Source organism: Chiloscyllium plagiosum, unplaced genomic scaffold, assembly GCF_037043375.1.
Source record: "Chiloscyllium plagiosum isolate Xiang-an unplaced genomic scaffold, Cpla_swu_hap1 HiC_scaffold_3, whole genome shotgun sequence".
Classification (NCBI taxonomy): domain Eukaryota; kingdom Metazoa; phylum Chordata; class Chondrichthyes; order Orectolobiformes; family Hemiscylliidae; genus Chiloscyllium; species Chiloscyllium plagiosum.
In genome coordinates, this window is record NW_028270141.1 from 74,721,761 (window position 1) to 74,749,160 (window position 27,400).

At 41.6% G+C, this 27,400-nt stretch overlaps 1 protein-coding gene and 1 long non-coding RNA gene across 2 annotated transcripts in view; one reads left to right on the forward strand and one right to left on the reverse strand.

The window, feature by feature from the left end:
- Positions 1-3,610: 3,610 nt before the first annotated feature.
- hey2 (hes-related family bHLH transcription factor with YRPW motif 2) lies at positions 3,611-9,029 on the reverse strand. The gene is made up of 6 exons (XM_043683955.2): positions 7,916-9,029; positions 6,647-7,147; positions 6,448-6,526; positions 6,282-6,365; positions 5,938-6,019; positions 3,611-4,873 (listed from the first exon to the last, which is right to left on the reverse strand). The coding sequence occupies exons 2-6, from the start codon at positions 6,727-6,729 to the stop codon at positions 4,113-4,115; spliced, it is 1,089 nt and encodes a 362-aa protein (XP_043539890.2). The 5' UTR covers positions 6,730-7,147; positions 7,916-9,029; the 3' UTR covers positions 3,611-4,112.
- A 3,912-nt stretch (positions 9,030-12,941) lies between these two features.
- Positions 12,942-27,400, forward strand: part of LOC148150605 (uncharacterized) — a 36,052-nt gene continuing 21,593 nt past the window's right edge. The window contains exons 1-2 of the long non-coding RNA XR_015751835.1: positions 12,942-12,973; positions 20,500-20,588. This is a non-coding gene — a long non-coding RNA (uncharacterized LOC148150605). The remainder of the gene's footprint in view (positions 12,974-20,499; positions 20,589-27,400) is intronic.

A 27,400-nucleotide genomic window follows, 5' to 3' on the forward strand; every position in this document is an offset into this window, starting at 1 on the left:
GATTTGCTGACAAAGAGCCATGTTCAGTTGGAAAGGGTAACATAGTTTCTCGCTCCACAGATGCTGTCAGACTTGCTGAATATTTTCAGTACATTCTGTATTTGTTTCTGATTTCCAACATCTGCAATATTTAAGGACTGCTCAAGCAAGGTATATTTCCCTCTATTTTTCTCTAATAGACTTTATTCCTTCATTATAGGAAGGACAGGAAATCTGACTTCATCCTTCTCAATACTAGAATTGAGCCAGCCTTTCAGAGATACAAAACTGACATTTTGATTCATCCTTTTGAGAAAACACCACCCCTTATTGGATTATGAAACCCTACAATACAACATTAAGGAACCTTGACTGCTTAAGTTAAATGTAAAAAGCTTACACTTTCTTTCTGACAGCTTCCAGAGAAGGTTGGTTGGAACAGCAATGCCAAATTAAGCAAACAGGAGAGAATAACATTGAGGTTAAAATATGCTTTTACTTTTCACTCATTCGATATTTAGGATGAGTAACTATCAAAGGAAGACTGATTGTGATACTGGCAGAACATGGCTGATGGAAAAATTGTCTTAGGTTACAGTCTTGCTCTTGCAGGATATAATTCATGCTTCATTTCCACTATTCAGTATAGACATCTAACTATAATCAAATGTTGTTTTAAAAAAATCTAATTAAATCTTTGTTTCTCTTTGATAATTAACAACTGGAAAACAAAAAGGTTACCAGATTGTATACTAGTATCTGAGATAATTAGTATTAATTAGGGTACTTTTCTTAAAATATTACAAATGACGTTGAATAAATAGCTCTTTTTTATATAAAACCAGTGTATATTTAGAAACATTTAATGCATAATAGGTTACAGAATGCAGGTAAACAAGCAAAAGGTGTCATTTATGTTGTATAATCTCCTTCATACAGTAAACTTATTTATTACCATTGACCTCTCCACACAGCAGAGAATTCAAGTGCAACATATGAACTACAGTATTTTATCTTCATACAAGCTCTAATTTTGACTTTACATATAAATTTCCAAGTCATCTGAGTTAACTGAGTGAATAAGCTGCATTTGGGACAAAGCTCAAAATTAAATGTTACTTGCTTAAACTCATTACAGTGTATTAGAAATAGATTAGTACAGTGGGAATCTAATTGGATAAAAGAATGAATGAACACATTTTGAGAATGATCCAAGTGTGTACCTGCATACCCAGGAAAGTTCTTGTTCAAGTTTCTTATTATAAAATTGTCTTCGCACACAAACCTAAAAGTATGAACACATTTAAAAATGCTGTTCCAGATTTAGGGCTGACCACAGACTTTAGCCATGAACATACATAATCAGCAATGCTTAGCATGTGTTCGGGGCCCAGTGTTGACTACAATGGCCTGACATGGAGAATGAAAGTTAGCTTTAAACCGATTTGATTTGATGCGAATAGACAAAATGTCCAGGCCATAGACTGTGATCATTTAAATTCCAAGTTACGTTTAACTGGACATGAAATTTCAGTCTTTGCATAGTGTCTGTGTCATCTTATACTGTCAATTCCAAAAGCAAATGGTGAGACTTCTGCTAGTTTAAGAGTCATTGTGTGGCAATATCTGCCTTTTCAATGTGTAACCATCAAATAATTAATATTTTATTAATAATTTTCATGTCTTGCTGAAAATATCGAGAAAACCCCCATTTCCAAAAGAATCATCCTGCAGCAATTTTTGAGTGAATTTATTAATCTAGCATTAGTACAAGTATTCTAGGCATGAAAACGTATGGGATGCAAAACAAAGACATAACAAAAGTAAATTCATTTTCAGAATTATGCTTGCCTAAAGATCTTGACAACCATTTACTAAAAAAAACCCTTAATGTGGTGTTTTGTTTTGCTGCCATGAAGTGACAATTTCTCTGCTGAATAAATATGTATGAATATTTTTTGTTCACTTCATTGCACATATATTTTAGTGTGATATTATAGAATACTGTGAGAAATTACCTCAAATGTTACATTCAAGCAGATTAGAATAAAAACACATTGGGCTATTTCAAAGAAAATTAGTCAAGGGTATCAGAGATTAATCCCAGTACCATAATATTAAGTGCTTAAAAATGTGTTGCTGGAAAAGCGCAGCAGGTCAGGCAGCATCAAAGCACCAGGAGAATTGACGTTTCAGGCATAAGCCCTTCTTCAGGAAGGGCTTATGGCCAAAACGTCGATTCTCCTGTTCCTTTGATGCTGCCTGACCTGCTGCGCTTTTCCAGCAACACATTTTTAAGCTCTGATCTCCAGCATCTGCAGTCCTCACTTTCTCCCATAATATTAAGTTAAAGCTTTAGGGTTGAAAGAATTTTGACAGGTCACTTGATGTACTCTTAAAAAAAACTATTATAATGGGTGAAGAAAACAAAGTACAGTACATAAAATTAATCAGAATCCTATCACATTGTTTCTGATCCCTTATTCACAGTGCCCCACAAATCTCAAATCAAGGTAATTCGAGGACACTGAATATGCAGAGCTGTAAATGACTGGAGATATTCATAACCACAAAGCAGACATAGAGTGTAATCTGATTTAAATACACGGTGTTGTGCTAATTTGCAGGAATTGTCTCAGTCTAGGTCACATTTTAAATCAAATTGGAGGATTACCATTCTAACTGTGCAGTGGATCTGAAGAAGCACAAAAATTCTTTTCACTCTGTGGTCAATTTTGTTAATGTTTAATTAATAAGATTAGATTTTTAGAATCTGGGAAAACAAATATTGGATTTACATCAGTAAAATATAGCAATAGACCAGTGATCGAAGAAGTTAACATTGGGTCCTGTAACTCTTGTTTTTCTCTTAAAATTTATAATACATAAATCGGATCAAACAATTCTGTTGCATTGTATGGAGTGTCAAATTCAGCTTCGAACTTGAAAATTAGCCGTTTTCTAATTCTCCGAGGAAATACAGATGAAACAATATTGCCATATTTGTCCCCGACTAAATGTATTTCTTACAATAGCACCGGGTCAACTTAGCTGCTGACGATTTCCAAACAAGATACAGGTCAACATATGATTAACATTCAGAGGATAGGCACGGCGGTGTGAGAATGCTTATTCGCGATTACGGTCTTGGATGCTTCAGGTACTGCGACCTTAGGGGAAACCTGCCGATTCCAAGTTGCAGTGTGTTTCCTCCAACTGATTTCTCTATCCGATTGTTTTTGGCGGTGATTGACTGCTGTAAGTCCCCATTTCACTAGACATCGCTCCAGAATTCCAGGAGAACATTAAATTGAAAAGGGTCAAGACAACTGAAGCTAAATGTATTCCACTGGTCCACCAAACATCCCAAGTTATAATGTTTGTGACAGGCTGGTTCATATTCCGATAAGAAGTCTCAAAAGGGAAAGGTGGATTTAACATCCAAAAGGAACTCGCCTGAGTTAGAGAAGACGTACTGTAATTGCAAGAGTTGGCGGTACTAATGAGATGGGTCCAAAATCACCAAGGCTTGATTTACTCCTCTACCGTCTTTGTGGTCAAATTGCTGGGTATGCGGGAAGACCTTGTCTCCCGTACTAGCTGGGCTGAAAGGAGATCATTTTCTTCAGGGAGACGCAGTCGATTGGCTATAATTTGTGTAAACAAAATAGTCAACATTGGGGTATTTAAAAGCAGAAAGCTCCCGAGTCAAATGGCTGTCGACTTGCTGGTAACAGTACTGGTGGCTCTTGCAGTGGGTTATCAGCCAAGGTCCTGCAGAGAGCAAGTTTTTTCAAGCAATTACTTTACTGTTTTCATCAACTTTTGTTTGTTTCCGTTCGAGCTGTCAGATGTCAAATAGGTCAAATGCATTGAGTTGGAATACAGGTTTGCCAGCAGGAGTCCGATGCAATTGAAGGGAAGAGGCAAGGGATGGGGACTGGCATTGGCAATTTCCTGCAGCGAGTGCCGGCACCGCTGTGGTATTTCCCCAACCCCCAACCCCCCCCCCCCCCCACTTCCATCCGGCAGGGTTGGGGGGGGGGGGGGGGAGGAACAGGATGGTGGGGCTGGGGAGAGCGGGGCCCGGGAGAATACAACTGGTGTCAGTCTTTCTCCCCTCCCCCCTCCGTTCAGAAAGCTCCTATCTCGGTGCCCCAGGGTCTGTAAGGTTTCCCGACCGCGCCGCCACTACCGCTGGTTCCGCCGCCGCTCTGCGAGACACCGGCGATCCCCGGCGGACTGAGAGCTGGCCCGCCTGGGGTCAGCACGGCGGTGGCCGGACCGGGAAAGCTGCCCAACGACAGCGGGAAGCTGTGAGCGGCGGCGGCAGCGGCGGCGGCAGCGGCGTGCACGGTGGCGGATAGCGAGAGGAGGGAGGTGGAGAGCGGGGGCATGCGGCCACTCATCGCCCCCCCGCCGCCGCCTCCGCCCGGGGCTCCTCTCAGCGCCGTATCGCTGTGGGCCGCGGCAGCCGCCGCTGCCAGGGTGGCGGTGAGCAGAGCGGAGCCTCCTGCTCCTGTAGCCGGGACCGCGGTACCTGGGTGCAGCTCGGAGGAGAGGCCGTGGTGCTGCAGCAAGGCGGAGGGCAGCTGGTGGAAAGCGGCGGTCCAGTGCGGCTGGTGTTGCTGAACCCTCTGCTGGTGATGGTGATGCTGCTGGTGATGGTGTTGGTGTTGATGGTGGTGGTGATGGTGATGGGCCACCGACGAGGTCATGACAGCCGCTTCCCGCTGAGAGGCGTAAGTGTTCAGGTGGGAGACCAGGCGGAGCCGCAGCGGGTCCGAGCTATCGAGACCCTCCACCGAGCTCAGGTACCGGGCCACCTCGGCCAGGCACTCCCGGAAACCGATACTCATGAAGTCCATGGCCAGGGCGTGAGCATCCAGAAACCCTGCGGAGCGAAAACAAAGCACACAGGACAGCCGGTTAAGCACCTGTGCTCCAAAGGTCAACGGAGATGTCGCCAGAAGTCTCCAAACAGTATTGAGGGCAGGAAAAAAATTGCGACAGACGCTGGAATCTGTACTGAAAACAACAAATGCTGGAGATCACAGCGGGTCAGGCAGCAGGCAAGCTAACGTTTCGAGTCTAGATGACTCATGAAGAGCCAGCTAGACTCGAAACGATAGCTTGCTCTCTCTCCATGGAAGCAATGATGTTGGACTAGGGTGGACAAAGTTAAAAACCACACAGTACCAGGTTACAGTCTAACAGGTTTATTTGGAGTCACTTTAGCTTTTGGAGCGCTGCTCCATCAGGTAGCTAGTTGAGATTTTAAATTCTCTGCATGAATGCTGCCTGACCCGCTGTGATTTGTTGTTTGCAGTATTGAGAGCAGGTCGTCTTGTGTGGGGCTTTTATGTTCCGATTACAGTTTATCAATATTGTAACCGCTTAAAAGTGTCCATTCGTTTATTTTTGTTAACCCCTTTTTGGCGTTAAATTGTATTGGCCCATTTTAAATATTTGTATTTCGCGATGACTATATGGAGAAGGCTGAAATTTGTTAAACAAATTAATTCTTTGCAGCGAATTGTCTCTTGCCAGACGGAACCAGCTATGGATCTGATAGATTTCACAGGGTGACAGGTTTGTAGCTCCGTCTTGACATTAGGGGGCAGCGTGGAGACGTTGCTGAAAGGCCCTGTTTGTGTATTTTGTGTTTGTTTTGTCTCCCTGGGCAGGTCTGACTGCTTTAAGCAAAAAAAAAAGCCCAAACAATCTCTGCATGCGGCTCCCTGGTTTTCACAAAGCACTCAATCCCGCAGTGTTAGGAAAGCAAACAGAAACCGAGGTCAAGTGCTGCCTTTGTCCCGCCGGCTCTTTCCCACGAGCTCAGTGATACTATTAGCATTTCCACTGCACTCAGCCGGACCCGCCCACAATTGTCAACGTGCTGTTTGCTTAGAGACCTCTTCAAATCGCTTCTGAAGAGGCACTCAATTAACTCCTTACCTTTACCTCCGGTCGCCCGCAGCATCTTTAAATGGTCCACTGTCATCTGAAGTATTTCCGCTTTCTCTAACTTGGCTGAGCCCTTGAGAAAAAAGAAAATTATGGCAATTATTTTGACAGATTGTCTTTCAGATTTAATCTGGTGATGTGAGTTTTGCGCTCAAATCAGCGTTTCACTCCAGCGTCAGAAAAAGTGGTAATGTAACACACCATCACTAATTAAACCATTATGAATTTACAATTAGTTTATCACAGTGATAGAGCAGGCGTCACAAATAACAGTTTGAAAGCTATTTGACTAATCGACCATAAGACTGATTTACAAAACAATCTCTATTAAGTACCTGTTTCTCAAAAGCGGTAGGAACTAGTCGACGAAGCTCCGACAAACTATTGTTAATACGATCTCGACGCCTTTTTTCAATGATCTAAGAAAAAGTAAACTGTACAGTTAGGGCATGTTAAATATTTGAACGAACATGTACAGGGATAAATAAAGTAACAACTCACCCCTCTTCGCTTTTTTCTGGCCAAAATTTGAGACGTCGTAGACGGGGAGCCAGCTCTTAGGATTGTACTGTTGCCCTGACTGTTGAAACAAACAAAAAGTCGTCTTTTGAGCCTGGCTCTCGTTCTAGACAAGCATCAGGAAGAGGATTAACAGGTGTCACAAAAGAATACACAAAGTTGAAAACGACCCTAAACTCACCTTCCGTAGTTATTTTCGCTCCCCACGTCGATAGTTTCATCAATATCACTCTCTGAAGAACTCTCTTCGCAAGGGCGCTTCATTTCCACGGGTGAAAACTGTCAACGACTTGTATTTGGAAGCGTGGTCTTTGAGTCGAAAGCACAAATCCTGCTCGCTGTTGGCAGCCTGAACCCAGTCTAATGTTCTTTCCCACGGTATAAGCTATATCAATGTTGCAATGTCTGGCTGCTCTGATTGATAGGCAGCTCCGTCGCCCCGCCCTTTCCACTTTCCAATTGGTGTTCAGGCACGATGACGTCTCCGTACGTCAAACACGCGGGTCGAGGGAAGCGTGGGAAAGCTCAGAACAGAGCTCACTTAAAAGGGAATCGACTGGTAGAGCAACTTACAAATCTTTGTTTTGGGGAGGGGAAACAGTTCTATGCAATGTTAACAGATGTTCTACATTTGCAGTAAAATTCCACGACTCCTTCCGTACTGATAGACTTAAACTTAAATCTATAAAATGTAAGTTCATGCAATTGTCTTAAGATTCACAATTGATTTTTCTTTGTAAAGTATTAAAACATAAATTATTATTAAGTCTGGCTTGTTAGTTGATAGAAATATGGCTTAGTATTTGAACAGGAACCTGTTTAATTTCAGTGATAATTGGTAAAGTGTTGTGCGGATTCTACTTTGCACAGTTGATATAATAAGTTGGCAAATATCTCCTGAGAAAGAGTACTATTGTTTTCTTTTCCCTTTATAGTTCAATTAAGGCTGCATCGAAGGAAACATAGTTTTAAATATAAGCTCAGGATCGATAACACAAATAGACAGGCATGTACTCTACTCAGTCCAAACCCCGAAGTCAAATCTCAGAGGCGATTGTAAACGCATATATATGTACCATGTAAACCAAGCTTGGTTGCTAAAAGTGTCTATAGACAGTGAAAGACAGAAGCACCCATTGATTTTCTTTTTTTTTAAAGAGTCGCTTTTGTACTCGGTGCATGGCTAAGCTGCGGTATAACCGTGTGAACAGAAACACGACACTATTCTTCAGCACTCCCCCTGTAATTTGAACTTTCTGAATTACACGCTGTCTACACAAGAGGTGGTTTGAAAAACATTACAACACCCACTATACATACCTCCAACCAAGGTGTTCTGGGCAAAAGCACAAGAAAGAAGCTAAAACAGACGAGTCATTGTTGCTCAGTCTCAGGGCAGCCGGACTATTGTCCAAAATATACCAACCAATTTAGTTATATGCTCATTTACCTTATTATTCCTTTCTTGTATAACGTGCGAAGAATAAATAATCACTGAAAAGAAAAATAGACGGAGTAATCAATATTTCCAAATGACAATTGTTTGAAATCTTTAACTTTAAGTTGTTTTTCAATGTTTGAATCGCCTGACAGCATTGAATAAAACGAGTAAATGTCATATAGGCGATGTTGGAGATTAGAGTCATGTCATATAGTCAATTCCAAAATGTAGCAAAAGTCCTTCCAGAGCGATTAGTTAATGCACATTTGCGCATTGTATATTTTCGTTGGACGTCTTCCTCTTTCATATTTTCACCACATCAGTCTATTGGCGGTTATCCTGACCTCATCTCTCTGACTGCCCCGAACTGATGTGTTTCTGGTGTCTGTATGTAGTCCCTTTGTGGGGGTTTGGCAAACCTCTGCAAGTTTAACTCTTCACAAGCAGCTGTGTCACAAAGTGCAGATTGATCACAACGTCTCCAACATTGTGGACCAAAAGGATTGTTGCTTCTATGAAATAAATCCACTAGCGACGTTGACTTGTCGAAGAATTAAAGAATGTTATCTGGGTACTGATAAATGTTTATGAAATCGTTCAGTTGTGTAATTTATCTTGACTTTAATAAGCATGCGATTAACTACTTCGGAAGTAATCGTCCTAGTTGTAAATATACTTGAACAATGTGAAAACGATGTTTCGAAGGCGATCAGATCAAATTGCTAGAATATTTAAACCAGTAGATCTCAATTAAAGCTACAGTGCACAATTAACTTCAAGTTCTTTTTTAAAATCATAAAGTCTATTATGGACAAATATTTTATGCTTCTAATTTGCTGCAATTATAAACTATTTTAAAGTAATTTAACCATGTTAGATTTCCATCTTTGTAACCTTGGAATCAACTGCTTCAAACGCAGTGAGACATCAGCTTTTGAAGATGCGCCTGTTCAGTGCCTGGCGATCCTGTCACTTCATGGATCAATACTTAGTGGAGTCAGGATCAAGAGATCTGTCATTGTTTTGACAGTAAATGCGGACCCAACCTGTTGACCTCGGTGATGTTTCGATAACGTTTTAACACAATGAAAACGAATGGCCGATTCAAACATTAGAATAAAGGGCCATTTCTCAGTCCGAAGGGTATTTGAATATTGAATTCAATGCATCCCCGTGTGTTTGTAATGCCGATGCCATTGATGAGGAGGAGCTTGGCCTATTTCACACCTCATTGCTCCGATAGTGTTACTTCACACAAAGTTTGCACAACATTTACAGACAGTGGGATGACAGGTACCAAGCCAAGTTAAGCTTTCGCAATTTAAAAAAAGTCTTATCGTAAATATCTCCGTGGAAATATTTCCCACATTTTTATTATGTGGTGTTTCATAGAGGTTTTGATTTTGAGACGGCCATAACTTTGTATATTTTGACCGCGATTTCTATAAATGTTGATAAAATCTAATCCGACAGCAAGTAGGTCGTTAGAATCACAGAACATTAGAAGACAGCTTGCTAATAACAATAGCGACAAAAGTCACAAAAATAGCAACGACGGGCCCTGCTGGAATTTAATACACATTTTAAATGAAAAATTAAATATAAAGTTTGACATTTTAAAATGAATCATCGAACTTGCTGCCAAAAATCAGCTACGTATTAAAGAAGGGCTACGTATTAAAGAACGCTTCGAAGGTTGGGCATTTATACTGTTTGACTTGAATTACAGAATGATTTCCAACGCATATTTTCTCGCAGAGATAAACAGCAGCGTTTAAATGGATCAGTATATTGACAATTAAAATAGTTGGATTACACATCCAAATAAAAAGAAAGTTCTGATAAACTGTAACTCACTCATCAAAATGTAACTTCTCCTCAGCGTGCCTGCTTACTTTTGGAATTAATTGCTTTTAGCCGGCAATTTAAATACTTGGAGTCAACCATACTCCTCTCGGCGCTTTTAATGCAAATAAATGGTAGAACTGTCTCTCGGATGTGTTCAATCCCAATCAAAAGCGAATTCGGTTGTTAGCTCGAAAGGAAGAATGCGCAGAGTTATGGAGAATGGGACTTAACGGATTTGCTGATTCGGAGAGCGGGCAGGCAGTGACCTCCTTTTGCAATGTAACAATTTTGTAATGTAAAACTCGTCCTCAGTTTATATGGACCAGTCGATGTATCAGCTGATAGGAGTTCAGCAGACATGTCAACGCTGAACAGGAACGTTGTATTCCTACGGAATAGTAAAATCATATTGATCAGCAGGATCCTTGCTTTTCCACATTTACATACAGCTAGACAAGCTCAATTAAAATTACGTGTATAACCTGCGCACATTATACATACTGTACATCGAACTGAGCAAAGCCAGGTATTTTGAAAAGGCTATTAGAAACAGTTATACGGATTAACAAACCAAAACTGAAATACTTTGTTGTAATTATATTGTGCAATATTGAACAATAATATTACTTATTCATAAAAGGAAACAGAGATTGTTGCATTTTGTCAGAAATATTAGCCGAATTCCTCAAAACGAATGCATTTGCATTTGAATGCATTGATTACGAAGCCTAATGTTGCACTGATCTGGCCTACTATAAGAGATAGGTAATATTAATCAAAGTTTTGTAATAAGGGAGAACGTGTTAACGGGACGTTCACCGTTTGGAAATGGTTTATTGTGCTGTGCTCTTGGAGGACATGGACTGCGTGCATTGTCACAATGCAAGCAAAAAGAAGAAATATTTCATTCACCAATTCTGAGAATGCGAACTGAAAGCGGAAGGATCCTGTAATTATAATGTCTTGGATACAGAATGATAGGCAACAGTGCTCAACACTTCGCGATCTCGCGCTCAAAGACTGACACGAAGAACATTAGTAAGGACTTTATATATTTCTGTCAATACAAATCAAATCATTGAGCTAATGCGGTGTCAACAAAAGACACTCATTAATATATTGGGTTTATGAATAATAAATTTAGTGTTGTTTAAGAATAAAGCTACAACACATTGGTTATATGAAAATGTATCTGTTTAGTGCTTGGTCAGTATGTGTCAAAATTATTCTGACCAGCCACTTTAGAAATGGCCCGTTAAACGGTATTATAATGAAGCTATAGTCTATTGTGTGAATCCGGTGCAAAGTGCTTAGAAACGGCCGTTGCTACTGCTCGATGATTAGATGTAAAGTCTGTGGTAAGGCTTCAGCAGTGGTCACTGGTCGAATAGACATGTGTTGCTGTTGACTGGTCACTTATTCTACAAAAGTCGACTGTTCCCGGAATAACTGTAACAATGGCGAGCCATTGCCGAGATCCCAGGGCAGTTTCAGAATCGATGTACCCTCCACCAGATCCGTCGCTCGCTCTAAAAAATCTTCACAATAACTTGAGGATTGAGTAATTTACTGTATTAAACGACTTCTCTACGTTTATGACAAAACAAAGTTTATTGTTCACTACACAATGTTATATTTTCAGTTTGAACTTTTAGGCCGAACTCAGTCACGAACAGAGATAAACCTGCTCTTGGGCAGTAATCGTAGCAACATCAACAGGTTGAAGTCAGGCAGGTATAGGCAATAGGTGAAGATAGACCACGCGGGTTCAAAAGTTAGATGAAGCACCAGAGACGAGAGAAGATCCAACAGGTCGAGTACATGTAAAATACTTGAGTGTCAGGCAATGCTGAATTTTTTCAGGTTGGAGCCATTTCGTAATAAGAAATGGCAGGGATTTAGAGCCTACTTGAAATATTAAGGCATGGATAAACTAACTAGCTTGGCGAGTTAATTATTTATTGTATCAGTGGACCCACTATCTATAAGTGATACATGTTAAAAACTGCAACAGTCAAAATTTAAAATCCTTAAGCACTTTTATAAAGTGATTTTGCAAATTGCTGCATAGATTCAAATGCTGGACTGTAATGGTCCTTATTATTGAGAAATAGGAGCGGCCTTTACACTTTGCTGTAACTGAGAATGAAGTATTTATATTGAACGATCACTGTTTGATCACAATTGTTCTGCTGCTGGAGTTCTGATGGAGAGTTTTGCAGCGCTGGGATCTGTGCCAAACTCTAAGCTCTTTCCCACAGCTCCCCCTGACTGCAATGTAACTCTATCGCCGTGTGAGCGCCGTGCAGAGCGTGCGCGTCACTCCACGGGACCCGCCCAGCGAGGCCCTGGGTCGCTCACATTGCGCCGCACATGCATCTCCAAGCCATCAAAGGACCGCTCCACAACATACACGCACACAGCAACCCATCCAACTGCTGCTGTACTGTGCACACGCACACAGCAACCTAAGCGACTGCTGCACGCCCTTCGCCACGCACGCAGCAACAGATCAGATGACTGTTGTGCAATAGAAAAGCATCCAGGAACACATTATGCTATTGTAAAATGCAAATGCATATCCTAAAACTGCTTTAAAACAATGAATGCCAGCTTTCCCATTATATTAATCTTGCTACATTGCTGATATATAGTACACAACATGCAACAACGCACTAAATTAATTACATTGCACGCCATGAATACCAGGAAATTTTTCTTGGGAATGGGGTTAGGTGCAAGAATGCACGGAATAAAAGTACTGTTTAGTCCTTTATTTGTTTCATTTTTCACATTTGGGTTGGTCTTTTTAGATATTTTTAAGTATGTATACCACGTTAAAAAGACATTAGAAATTCGATAAGCTATATTACAACTAACAAAATGGACTAGATGCGCAGTGGCAATCATTTAATATAGTAACATACTCTGCAGCACAGTTTTTTTTAAAAAAGTATTTAATATAGCCCTTTTCGCAACCTCAGGAGGTCAAATAGTTTTTTTAGTGATGCTGGTTGAGTGCTGTCAGCTAAGATATCTGGATAAATCTGCTGCTCTTCATGGGTCAGTGCTAGTCAAATATAATACATCCGCCTCATAACATCTCAGGTTAAAGTCTCTCCTCAGACAAGCAGCACTTATTTCGAAGCGCACGATTGATTATATGCTCACATCTCTGCTGAAGGGAGAGGACTTAACCTAAAGCTTTCAAACTATAAGGTAATAGTATAACGTTAAGCCAAGCCAAACACGAAGACTCTTTAGAAATGGCTGCTGCTAATATTAGCATGATATTTCTTCAGTCACTATGTGAATAGGTGTATTTGTGTTAAACAGCAGCACAAACAGGCATAGGCATCCATTTTGAAAGACAATATAAAGACAGATGTTCGGGGGCACTTCATACAAAACTGTAAATATCTTTGATCAGGGTATAAGAGGTAAAAGTCAATAGATGTGAAGCTGGAAAAGCAAAACAGGTCAGACAGCATCCGTGGAGCAGAAAAGTCAATGTTTTCGACAGGTACCCTTCAGTGCAGGGTAGGGGGACAGAGCCTAGAAAATAGTGATAGGTGGATGTGGGCAGGCGGTTATTGTGATAGGTTAGTGGGAGGGGTGGAGCAGATAGGTGGTTAGAAAGATGGACAGGCCAGGGAGGTGATGAGGAAAGGGGGCGCTGGACATGGGATAAGGCTGGGGGAGGAGGGATTTTGAAACTGGTGAAGTCAGTATTGATGCCATTAGGCTGTAAGTCAAGATTGACATGTCGCTGGGGGAATTAAAATGAATGACAACCTATAATTCTATAGGATATGGGTCAAGTGCAGGGAATTGGGGTTAATGTGGATGGACATTTTAGTCAAAATGGACCAGTTTGGGCCAAAGGATCTGTTTATTACAGAAGGTTGGGTTGGTTGATGTGTGCAGAGCGCAGATGCTCTGTAAACTGGTCCCCAAATCTGGGTTTGGCCTCCCCAATATAGAGAAGATCACATCGGGAGCAGCGGATGAAATGGATGAGGTGCAGATGAATCTCTGTCAGATCTGGAAGGATTGTTTGGGCTGTTGGACAGAGATTAGAGGGGAGGTTTGGGACAAGTATTGCACCTTTTGTGGTTGCAGGGAAAGGTACTGGGTGTAGTGGAGAAGTTGGTGGGGAATGTAGCATTGATGAGGGAGTCATGGAGGGAACAGTCCTTGTGGAAAGCAGACAGGGATGGGGAAGGAAATATCTTTTTGGTGGTGAGGTCTGATTGCAGGTGGCAGAAATGTTGGAGGCTGATGCATTGGATTCGGAGGTTGGTGAAATGCTTTGTGAGGACTAAGGGGACTCTATCCTAATTGTTGTTGGGGGGAGGGGGTTTGAGGGTGAAAGTGTGGGAAATGGAGGAGATGTGGTTGAGGAGGGAAAACTATGGTCCCTAAAGTAGGAGGATATCTCATATGTCCTGGAGTGGAATACTTCATCCTGATAGCAGATATGGCAGAGGTGGGGGAATTAGGAGTATGGGATAACATTTTTGCAGGAGGGTAGGTGAGAGAGGTGTAGTGGATGTAGTTGTGAAAGTCAGTGGGTTTGAAATGGATATCAGTGGTGAGTCAGTTTCTGAAGATGGAGAGGGAGAGGACCAGGAAGGGTAGTGAGGTGTCGGAAATGGTCCAGGTGAATTTGAGAGTGGGGGGTGGATGGTATTGGTGAGGTTGATGAATTGCTTGGACTCCTCGTGGGAGCATGAGGCAGCACTGATGCAATCATTGATATAACAAAGGAAGAGGTAAGGTGGTACCGGTGTAGATGTGGAAAAGAGACTGTTCCACAAATCCTACAAAGAGGAGGCATAGCTTGGGCCTATGCGGGTATCCATGACACCTCTTTGATTTGTAAGAAGTGAAATGAATCAAAGGAAAATGTGTTGAGGTTGAGGATTCATTCTTCCAAGTGAATGAGAGTGTCAGTAGAGGGGGAATGGTTGACCCTACGGGAGAGGAAGAAGTGGAGGGCTTTTAGGGCTTCTGCGTGGGGGATGTAGATGTACAGAGGCTGTACGACCATGGTGAAGATGAAGTGTAGGGGGCCAAGCAATTGAAAGTTTTGGAACAAGTGGAGGGCATGGGTTGTGTCCTGTATATAGGTAGGGAGTCCCTGGACCAAAGGGAAAAGAATGGAGCCGAGGGGCAGGAGCAGGCAGAACAATGGATCAACCAGGGCAGTCGAGTTTATGGATTTTGTGTAGAAGATAAGTGGTGTGGGATGGGAAACTATCAGATTGGAGGCTGTAGATCAAAGATTTCCCAAAGTGATGAGGTTGTAAATGGTCTGGGAGATGATGGTTTGGCATTCGGAGGTGGAGTCATGATTGAGGGGATGGAAGGAGGAGGTGTCAGAGAGTTGGTGTCTGGCCTCAGTGATGTAGAGATCAGTTCACCCTACTACCACCTTGCCCCTCTTTATCGGCAGGTTTAATGGCAATGTTGGGATTGGAGGGAAGGGAGCTGAAGGCTGTGTGTTTCAGTGGAGAGAGGATGGAGTAAACAAGAGGGTTGGAGAGATCCAAGTGATTGATGTCGTGGCAGCAAATTGAAATGAAGTGGTCGAGGTAGGGTCAGAGGCCAGGATGGGGTGTCCAGGAGGATGGGGCTTGCAGGGTGTGGGAGAAAGGGTTGGGGGGGGGGGGGGGGTTGGATTCCTGTTCAAGGAAATAGGCTTGAAGGCAGAGGAGGCAGTAAAAGAGCTTGACATCTTGACGTGTGTGGAATTTGTTTACATGTGGGCGAAGGGGAATGAAGATGAGCCCTTTGCTGAGGACTGACCATTCAGTCTCAGTGAGGGGGATGGTGAAGATCCGGCAGGACTGAGTGCAGAGCTGAGGCCAGGAATGGAGGGGTGGAGACCTTATCAGGAGTGGGTGTGTGTGCTGGATGGAAGCTAACATAGCCCAGTCAACCATGATGTTGGCAGTCACGTGGTCCTCAATGACAGCGGAAGCAGCAGCCAGACAAACTTCAATGTTAGCTGCTTCTGCCAAAGTCGAAGACCATGTGACTGCCAACATCAACAATGAATAATGAGTACATCATAAATGATTTATAATATATGTGCCTTGGCATTAGAGTGTAATGTAAAGTTGTAGATGTCCTACTGGATATTTGGACTGCACTCTCATCAGAGAGAGACACCTAGTTTAACCTGAGGGTCACTATCCCTCAGGTTACATGAGAGATTGAGAAGGGGAGTCCTTCATAGTAACCTCAGCTAGTACAATAATTCCATATACTCCATACAGTGTGGAAACAGGCCCTTCAGCCTAACAAATCTACACAGACCCTCTGAACAGTAACCCACCCAGACCCATTCCCTTACATCTATCCCTGATTAATGTGCCTAATCTACACATCCCTGAACATTATGGACAAATTAGCATGGCCAATTCACCTAACCTGCGCATCTTTGGACTGTGGGAGGAAATCAGAGCACCCAGAGGAAACCCACACAGACACAGGGAGAATGTGCAAACACCACACAGACTGTCACCTGAGGCTGGATTCAAACCCAGGTCCCTGATGCTGTGAGTGCTAGCCACTGATCCACTGTTGAACACACACTGTTGGCATCACTCTGCATTGCAAAATAGTTGGCAGCTAACTGACAGCTGGCATGATGTACATATCAGCTGAATGTATGTTATTTGCCATTTTGGATTTCACAGATGGAGAAGTGACAAATAACTTAAAAAATATTAATTGCATTCATTGGTTAAATCAGACATAGAATATTACATCCAGTTTTAAGCATGTCATTTGCTTTTGGAGTAGTCAAAAATACTATTATTAAAAACTGTGGCTGCAGACTGCCAAATTTGGCGAATGACCTTGCTATGAACAAAGAGAACAAAAAGAACAGTAGAGCACAGGAAGAGGCCCTTCAGCCCACCAAGACTGCATTGACACATAATGCCATTCTAAACTAAAATTCTTTTGCCTCTTCTCAGTCTATATCCCTCTATTGCCTGCTTATTCATATGTCTGTCTATCTGATATGAACAATGGATTTGAAGGATGTAGAGCTTCATTCTTCATTCTGCAATTGGCTTCACACCTTTGTAAATTGATTTGTGTATTCTGGACATTGTCTGCAAGCTACCTTGGAGCAAAAATTACACCTTAGTAGTGACAGGTCTCCCCAAGCTTTCCCAAGTAGGTACATCTGGTTCTGTAAATGTGCATTCTGGGGGTGGTGATCAGTAACATCTCATTTGCTGTAACACCTTCAATTGATGTCTGTCATTAATTGTGTTTTATCACCTCCATTTAGCTGTACTTTAGGAACCTCCAAATAAATTCCATTCTCACTGTCTTACTGTAAGATCAATTCCAGAGAAACGTAAAAAAGAATTGGATGCATTTTGCACTGAATATCTTTCCCATCAAAAGTTGAGCTTTTGCAGAGAAAGTAGCACAGGGAGTAAAATCTATTTGTTCTTCTGAAAAGTTGTTTTGTCACAACTTTTCAAAATAATTTCTAGTTTTAAAATTGAAACTGTGTAGGCTATATGAACAATTAATTAGACACAGCAGAATGTACACAGCACAACTTACACAACAGGATTTCTGATACTCATTCCTTACAGGGAATGCTTCCTGCCTCTTGTGTTTTATGATCTTATGGAATATAAAGTTGGAAAAACAGCACTTCAAGTCTGACTAGTTGCTTTACATCTAGAATATTTACCTAATTGTTTTCTGGAGTTACGAGAGGATCATGTCACAAATATATGGCAGAAATCTCTTCAGAAGCTGTTGTGTTGACTTCCTGCTTACCTACCACAGCTGGTATTGCCTGCCAGAAGTGATATTCAGTGTAAAATGCATCCAATTATAGACTCAGGAAGGCAGGTAATATATATGGAGTTAAAAGCCAAGTTAATTCCTTAGATGGTCTTTATTGGTCAGTGCATTGATTATAGGAGTTAGGATGTCTTGATGCGACTGTACAGACATTGGTTCAGCAACTTTTGGAATACTGCATTCAATTCTGGTCTCCCTGCTTTAGGAAAGATGTTGTTAAACTTGAAAGGGTGCAGTAAAGACTTATAAGGATGCTTTTGGGTTTGGAGGGTTTGAGCTAAAGGGAGAGGCTGAATAGGCTGGGCTATTTTTCCTGGAGTGTTGGAGGCTGAGGGGTGACCTTATAGAGGTTTATAAAATCATGAGGGGCATAGATAGGGTGAATAGCCAAGGTCTTTTACCCAGGGTAGGGGAGTCCAGAACAAGAGAGCATAGGTTTAAGGTGAGAGGGGAAAAATATAGAAGGGACCCAAGGGACAACTTTTTCACACAGCGGGTGGTGCATGTATGGAATGCACTGTCGGAACAAATGGTGGAGGCTGATACAATTGCAGCATTTAAAAGGCATCTGGATGTGTACATGAATAGGTAGGGTTTAGAGGAATATGGGCCAAAAGCTGGCAAATAGGACTGGATTAATTTTGGATATCTGATCGGACCAAGTGGTCTGTTTCCATGCTGTACAACTCTATGACTCTAAATGAACTTTTAATTTATATTGTCCCTTGAACAGTGTCATCCAAAGACATGAGACTAAATTTTAATGGATACTATGGTTAAATTTTCTCCACCATCCTCAACCCGGCTTGAAAAATTGGGATGAATCCACTCAGGGTCCCAATGTCTGCCCCACACTTATTTAAAGTTAGTAGCTGCATTAATTGCATTAAAGCGAGATGTCCAGCCTGTCTTGAAAGGTAACCCCACCTTAGTGAGCTACCAGTTGAATGGATGTCCAGCAGCTGTGAATGCATTTGGTCACGACAGGGACCATAGCCTGTTCCACCACACTGAATATCCCAAGAAGCCTGGGGTCAGAGGTGTGGAGAATGGAGCAAGGGATAAAGGACAGAGATCAATTGCTGCCTGGAAGGTTAACAGAGAGGAATGACTTTGGATGAAAGTTCAAGAGAGTCAGAGCAGTGGTGAGTGTAGTGCCCATCACTAAGGAGAAGGTACTGGGGAAACTGAAAGGTCTGAAAGTGGATAAGTCAGATGGACTGCATACCAGAAGGAAATAGATGAGGAGATGGAGAGGTATTGGTGGTAAACTTTCAGGAATCACTGAAGGCAGGAAGTGTGCCAGAGGGCTGGAAAATGGTTAATGTAACACCCCTGTTTAGGAAGGGAGGGAGAAGACAGGAAACAATTGGCCAGTTAGCCTAACCTCAGTCGTTGGTAAGATTTTAGGGTCCATTATTATGGATGAGAGTGTGGAGTATTTGGAAGTGCATGGTTAAAAAAAGGGCTAAATCAGCAAAGCTTTTTCATGGGGAGATCATGCCTGACAAATCTGTTAGAATTCTTTAAGGAGGTTATGACCAAGTTAGACAAAGGAGAACTAGTCGACGTGATCTATTTGGTTTCTAAAAGGCCTTTGACAAGATGCTGCACAAGAGGCTGCTAAATATGATAAAATCTCATAGCGTTAGGGAAAAGTATTAGCATGATAGAAGATTGGCTGACTGGCAGAAGGCAGAGAACAGGGATAAAGAAGTCTTTTATATGGTGTCAGATGGTGATTAGTGGAGTTCTACAGGGGTCAGTTTTGGGACCACATGTTATACATTAACAATCTGGATGAAGGAACTGAGGGCATTGTTGCTAAATTTGCAGATGACACAAAGATAGGTGGAAGTTCAGATAGTTTTGAGGAAGCAGAGTGGCTGCAGAAGGACCTGGACAGGCTAAGAGAGTGGGCAAAGAACTTGCAGATGTGGGAATGTGGGAAATTATGATATTATATATTTTGGTCAGAAGAATAGAGGTGCAGACTATTTTCTAAACAGAGAAAAGCTTCAGAAATCTGAAAGAGAAAGGGATTTAGGAGTCTCAATTCAGGATTCTCTTAGGGTTAACATGCAAGTCCTGTTGACAATTAGGAAGACAAATGCAATCTTAGCATTCATTTCAAGAGGGCTAGAATACATGAGCAGAGATATAATGCTGAGGCTGCAAAGGCTCTGGTCAGACTGCATTTGGAAAATTGTGAACAATGTTGGGCCCCATATCTAAGGAAGAATGTGTTGGAGTCAGAGAGAATCCAGAGGAGGTTTACAAGAATAATCTTGGGGATGAAGGGATTGTCATATGAGAAGCAGTTAAGGACTCTGGGTCTGTACTTGAAGGAGTTTAGAAAAATGGTGGGAAACTTCCAGACTATTGAGATGTCTGGTTGGAGTGGACATAGAGAAGATGTTTTCATTGGTAGGAGTGAAGGGCTGACTGAAGTGAGGAGGAATTTCTTCAGCTGGAGGGTGGTTAAACTGTGGAACTCATTCCCATAGAAGGCTCTGGAGACCAGGTCATTGAATGCATTTAAGACAGAGACAGAGATAGATGGGTTCTTGATTAGGAAAGGAGTTGAGGGTTGTGGGGCCAAGGCAAGAGAATGGGGTTGAAAAACATATTAGCCATGATTAAATGGTGGAGTAGACTTGATGGGCTGAATGGCCTAATTCTGCTCCTATATTATATGGTATTTTGGTCCTGTAGCAAGTAAAATCGGTGAGGGTCACAGCTGAGGGAAGCTAAATTGCCCGTAGTATTAGGTGAAGGGGTAAATGTGGGGGTCTGGGTGGGTTACTCTTCGGAGGGTCGGTGTGGACTTGTTGGGCCGAAGGGCCTGTTTCCACACTGTAAGAAATCTAATCTAATCTAATCTAATCTCTGTGCTGCAGGTAAAAACAAAGGAACTTCCCATTTGCTACAGGAAGCCAGAAAGCATGCAAAGATGCATTCAAAAGGAAATAGAATAAAGGACTTTCAGGTAATCTGCAAATTCAAGCATCTCAAAACCAATGGCTCACCTACCAATATCAATACTACAGGTATCACCCAATGTACCATCTGCTAAGTCCCATAATCCACTCTTCACAGAATTCAAAAGCTGATCTGTACACCTTTTCAATGTTTACCTTTTTTTGAAGTCATCTCTTAGTTATAACCTGTGTGAATGTACGTTGCATAATTATTTCTTCTCCTACTTAGTAATTAATAAACTTGCTGTTTTGATAACTTAAGAAGACCTTGTTTAATTAATTTCTTGTAAAATATTTGGCGAGGGAGAAAGATATCTACAAGGCAGAGGTCCTTTTTAAATTAGCCTTAGCAACCAACCGAAGATGTGAGTAACTAATGAAGGGGACTCAATTTATCCCTTTTTACACAGAAGCTAGACAATTTGTGATATCTCTTCTGGAACTGTAATAAATTCAGAAATCTCACCCGGGAATTGATCTTAACAAATTGAGTATTCGTGTTCATGATTTGACAAAACAAAAGAATTGGAGTTGATCTGAACCTATCTCTCTTTTCTACAACTTTTTCCATTCCCTCTGCATTATCTTCTTGGACACCTTTGATCTGTAATCTCACTCAAGCTCTAAACTTCCTTTGACTTTCCTTTCTGTTCCATTTGCTTTTCCCCAGCTTTGTCTACAATACAAAATCCATCACTTTTCCACCCCATCTTTTAGTTCTGGAGAAAAATCATTCTTGAAATGTCAACTGTGTTTTAGTTTCTCCACAAATGCTGTCAGTACGGCTGAAGTTCTCTAGCACTTTCTGATTTTATTATTAAAGACATAGCTTTTCGTGACCATCAAAGCAAATCACAGCAAATTTACTTTTAATTTGCAATGGGCCGCGTGAGTCCATCATATCTGAAACTGGCACCACCAGTACAGATTTTAGTACAACATAAACAACTCTTAACAGCAGGAAACAGAGGAGCAGCAAGCCAGTGGAAAACTGCAGCAATTATGCAGTGTGTCTGAACATGGCAGGAAAAAAAGTCATTTGATAACCAATCCTCATTCAATAACAGAACATGCACAGTTTGACTGTAATTTCCTTCCTCAACCACTACCACTCCCACTGCTGTCAATACCCACAACTTTAAGGCACACTTTTAATCTCTTGGGAGAATAATTACACAATCCATTAAACTCATGAATTGAGACTTCGAAATAATGATCAACCTCAAGGTGTTGTGATGCCACCCTAGACAGACCACCCCTCACCCCTTATATGATCCTCACCCAGCCCCAGCATGGTCAGCAACACATTCATCATTGTGTCCCATGTCTTTGATTACACTCTATTTACTTTGTATCTCTTCTAAAGAATTAATCAGAAAAACATGAGTCGTTCCTGCTGGAAATCTCTTCCTCAAGTCCAAAATGCTTTGGAGTATAAAGTTGTCTTAAAATTTGCTGTCTTGACAAAACTTGTGAATTATAAAACTGTGTTCTCTTTTTCGTGCTTCAAGTATTTTAGGGTGCAACTTTACTGTCACTGTCAAATGGATACAGATATATTTTGGGTATGCAAAGCCCAAAGTGTTGTAAAATTTTGTCATCTAGTTTCCAGGGTGTCTCTCAAGTGACTTCCTCAGGAAGCAACCTTGCACCGGTTTGACTTTATATAATGTACAGTAAACTTTATTATTGTATTTTCTAGTAGTCACATTTCAAATTCTTGATTAGAAACCGACTGTTGAAAGAAAGTTTTTAAATGGGTCCAGTTAAATCTGATCAGCTATGCATTAGCGCTATTGAGAAGATATGTTCATGCAGATGGCTGTGCTGATAGCAACATTTAAAAACAGTTCTTGCTTCTTATGGGTAGGTTGTTATTTGCAACATATTGAAGTTAGAAGCTTCTAAATAAATTTAATTAAATTTCAATCTTCTCACAGTTTGTTTGCACTCATTTTTATAAATAAAAATAATCTATGCAATAATTGTGCCTGACACTTAACTGTTAAACATTTATAGGCTGGATGGGAATCTATCCTTCTAAGTTGTATTCAACACAGGGTGCAAACCTCTGATATCCTAACTGGGCATTATTTCCCTTCACTTTAACTTTATTAGCTAAAGATCATTCTAAGTCTCACCTCCACATTATGGCATCTCAGGACTGATTTCACAGATCTATAGTCCAATGGGAAATACTTACCACAGAGATGGCATACTTTTAACTTGGGAGTGTATTTTCCATTCCTTTTTAGCACTTTAATCTTGTTAATAGTCTATTAAATGAATAAAAGACAACATTCCAATTTAAGAAAAACAATTTTAACCTGTTAATTATGAATCTATCAGCTGTAAATTCAATACTTAGCATTTGTGCATTATCTTGGAAATCTGCTCAAATATTTTGTAAAATTCTGCAAAGTTATGGCAGCACCTAACCTATTCATCAGCTCAAGTGCTTTGCTATGAAGCAGGTGCATATTAGGGGAAGCACATAAATAAATATCAATAACGATTCAATGGAATCAATATTAAGCATTCATGGATGCTTGTACTTATATTTTTGCAACTGCAAGTAGTTAGTATATTTCTTCTGTATTGGCAAGTAATGTAGATTAAATATTGTGGATTCTGTTTATCTGAATAACTCACACATGTTTATTTAACTGTTCAGACTACAGATTGCAATTTTAATTATGCATCCACTCTTCTTCCACCATTCTTCTGCCTGACTGCATTTCGCAGTTGGTCATGTGATTTTATTCTATCCTTGGCACATTGGCATATTCGGGTCCTAGAGCAAAATAGACATCTGCTTTGCTTCCAAATGAAATGAAATACACTGAGTGAAAACTTGTATACATTTGGATATTTGCAAAGCTATTTACACAGAAAAATGAATTGAATAATGAAGAGGTACAGAGTTTAAATGTCTGCATAATACATAGATTATTTGACAATCCTTCTGGAGCTTGCAATGGTATAATTTTCTGGAGATTTAGACTTCACACTTGGTTGTTCTCAACTTGCAGGTGTGTTGGAATCTTGCAAGTTGTAAGCTTGTTGATTGCTGTCTTGATTGTCTTCTATATCTTCTTTATTTCAAACTGATTTTATGTGTGAGATTTGGGTACAATTTACAATATTAAAATATTGTAGCATTCCCTGAGTTGGTTTCTGTTTCTCCTCAATGTTGCTCCATTCAATGTTGCAACTTCAGAGAATCTAGGCTGCCTGCACACTTTGGATAGTTATATTCCTTGTGTAGATGTACAACTCTGACTTCAGTCCTATGTGTACACTAGGCAGTTCTGCAGTTCCTTAATTGTGAAAGAAGCTTTCAACTGTTTGACTTCATTACACAATGTAGGAGAAAGTGAGGACTGCAGATGCTGGAGATCAGAGCTTAAAAATGTGGTGCTGGAAAAGCGCAGTAGGTCAGGCAGCATCAAAGGAACAGGAGAAAGTGAGGACTGCAGATGCTGGAGAAGGGCTTATGCCCGAAACGTCAATTCTCCTGTTCCTTTGATGCTGTCTGACGTGCTGCGCTTTTCCAGCAACACATTTTTAAGCTTCATTACACAATGTGTCACATTCACAGTGTGAAAACCCTCCTTATTTTTCTGTTTAAAGTTCTTATCCTCTGAATCTTCACCTTGATCTGTCTTGCTGCTAAGTTCACGTATATGCTTGCATTTCTGTCCTGCCACATTCCTTGTTGTGGCTGCCATCGTGCTGCACATGCTTTTTTGTTCAGTTGTGTCCTATAGTAACTTCTTGTCAATTCTTTGGAGCTGGATTTCTTCCATACATGATCCCACTGTTCTTTGCACCACATGACTTGCAAGATATTGGAAGACAGGACAACTTTGCAGTGGGTGCAACAGACCGTACTTCTCACACAGGTAAAAACAATGACTGCAGATGCTGGAAACCAGATTCTGGATCAGTGGTGCTGGAAGAGCACAGCAATTCAGGCAGCATCCGAGTATAGGCAAAATCGACGTTTCGGGCAAAAGCCCTTCATCAGGAATAAAGACAGAGCGTGGAGAGATAAGCTAGAGGAGGGTGGGGGTGGGGATAGAGTAGCATAGAGTACAATAGGTCAGTGGGGGAGGAGATGAAGGTGATAGGTCAGGGAGGAGAGGGTGGAGTGGATAGGTGGAAAAGGAGCTGGGCAGGTCGGACAAGTCCGGACAAGTCAAGGGGACAGTGTTGCTGGAGGTTAGAAACTAGGATGAGGTGGGGGAAGGGGAAATGAGGAAGCTGTTGAAGTCCACATTGATGCCCTGGGGTTGAAGTGTTCCGAGGCAGAAGATGAGGCGTTCTTCTTCCATGCATCTGGTGGTGAGGGAGCGGCGGTGGAGGAGGCCCAGCACCTCCATATCCTCGGCAGAGTGGGAGGGGGAATTGAAATGTTGGGCCACGGGGCGGTTTGGTTGATTGGTGCGGGTGTCTCAGAGATGTTCCCTAAAGCGCTCTGCTAGGAGGCGCCCAGTCTCCCCAATGTAGAGGAGACAGCATCGGGAGCAACGGATACAATAAATGATATTAGTGTATTTGCAGGTAAAACTTTGATGGATGTGGAAGGCTCCTTTAGGGCCTTGGATGGAGGTGAGGGAGGAGGTGTGGGCACAGGTTTTACAGTTCCTGCGGTGGCAGGGGAAAGTGCCAGGATGGGAGGGTGGGTCGTAGGGGGGCGTGGACCTGACCAGGTAGTCACGGAGGGAACGGTCTTTGCGGAAGGCGGAGAGGGGTGGGGAGGGAAATATATCCCTGGTGATGGGGTCTGTTTGGAGGTGGCGGAAATGTCGGCAGATGATTTGGTTTATGCGAAGGTTGGTAGGGTGGAAGGTGAGCACCAGGAGCGTTCTGTCCTTGTTGCGGTTGGAGGGGTTGGGTCTGAGGGCGGAGGTGCGGGATGTGGACGAGATGCGTTGGAGGGCATCTCTAACCACGTGGGAAGGGAAATTGCGGCCTCTAAAGAAGGAGGCCATCTGGTGTGTTCTATGGTGGAACTGGTCCTCCTGGGAGCAGATAGGGCGGAGGCGGAGGAATTGGGAATACGGGATGGCATTTTTGCAAGAGGTAGGGTGGGAAGAGGTGTAATCCAGGTAGCTGTGGGAGTCGGTGGGTTTGTAGAAAATGTCAGTGTCAAGTCGGTCATCACTGATGGAGATGGAGAGGTCCAGGAAGGGGAGGGAGGTGTCAGAGATGGTCCAGGTAAATTTAAGGTCAGGGTGGAATGTGTTGGTGAAGTTGATGAATTGCTCAACCTCCTCGCGGGAGCACGAGGTGGTGCCAATGCAGTTATCAATGTAGCGGAGGAAGAGGTGGGGAGTACTTCTCACACAGCTTACTTGTTTCCTAGATCCTGGTTACTGCAATGATATTGGCAGCTGAACCTAATGTTTTCAGATGTTGCTTTCTGGATCAATGGCTTCATATTTTCTGCCATCATTAAGCTACGCGTTGATTCCACGACCTTTCTTTTCTCCAAGAGGTCTTTTTAGAAAGGTTCGATAGGTATTGAAGCTGTAACAGCTCCATTATCCACTCAGACAGGTCTGTCTCTGGAAAACTGCAGTCTTTGCCCTTATCACAACATATACTAACTAAGCAATTAATTCTCGTGGCTGTTGCCTATAAAACATCAGCTGTGGATGGTAAATTCTAAAGTTTAATTTTAGCCAAAGTTAGTATTTCCTATAGCTTAGCAAAATCTCTACTCCTATGGAAACAGCCCAAAGTGTTCATTCTGTGCAGCCTCTTGTTTCCAATGGCTGATTTGATTTTCACTGCTTGCTTATGTGGTTCTCTAACAGCTAAACCTAAAAAAAACTTCATCTTTTGATTAAGGAGCCTAAGTTCAGACAGGACATCTGTAACTTCCAATTCACACTTGGAAATTTGGCAGTCATCTTTCTGATCTTCCCTGTCTTTACAAGATATCTAGATAGTTTATTGTAGTCTTGCTACTATAAAGTTACTCTGTGTGAAAATTCAGCAATGTAGCAGATGCTTTTGTTTTGCTTTTAGAAAGCTACTATGTCCTGTTTTCAGTCATGTATTGCCCCTTTTTGTTTGACTTCTATTTTTTTCTGTGCAGGAATCATGCCCAAGTTTATTTTGAAGGCCCTACAACTTTTAGAGCTCAATTAGAAGCAAGACAGTGCCTGACAAGGGTCACAAATCAAGTACTCGCTGTGGCTGTAGTGATTTTGTTTAGTGGGGTCCCAATGTAAATGTAACGTACACACTGCTTTATTTCTTGCTGAGACCCTTTCCTGTGGTTTTCAAGTTTGCATTAGTGCTTGCTTTTTTTAAAATCTCCAGTACTGATCACCATGTTGTATTTCTTGTGCCAGTAATGCTGAATACATAGCATGGATTCAGTTTACTTGAAAATCTCATACAGATCATACCACAACTTGAAGTTACAAATGGCTACGTATGTGCACATGACAGTTGGTCATGTGGTTTAATCCTGGTTCTTGGCTCATTTGTATATTCAGTGCTTAAAGCAATAATACATTATCTCTATTCATGCTACAACTGTAATAAATACGTTCATAATATCGAAACATATTAAAGAGGGAAATTATCTTTTCTGTCATAGTTCCACCATAATCTTGAGAAAACATAATGCTCTGCTGCAATGTGATTGATACTTGTTCAGCTGCATAAATCTGCATATTGTTGTCACCATGTACTGAAGTCAAATTTTTGGCACTGATATCATATGAATGCTGTCAGCAATTTTCAGGTGAAGCAGCTCATCAGTTAGGATGAGTGGAAAATTGCTGGGCTGGATGCCAAT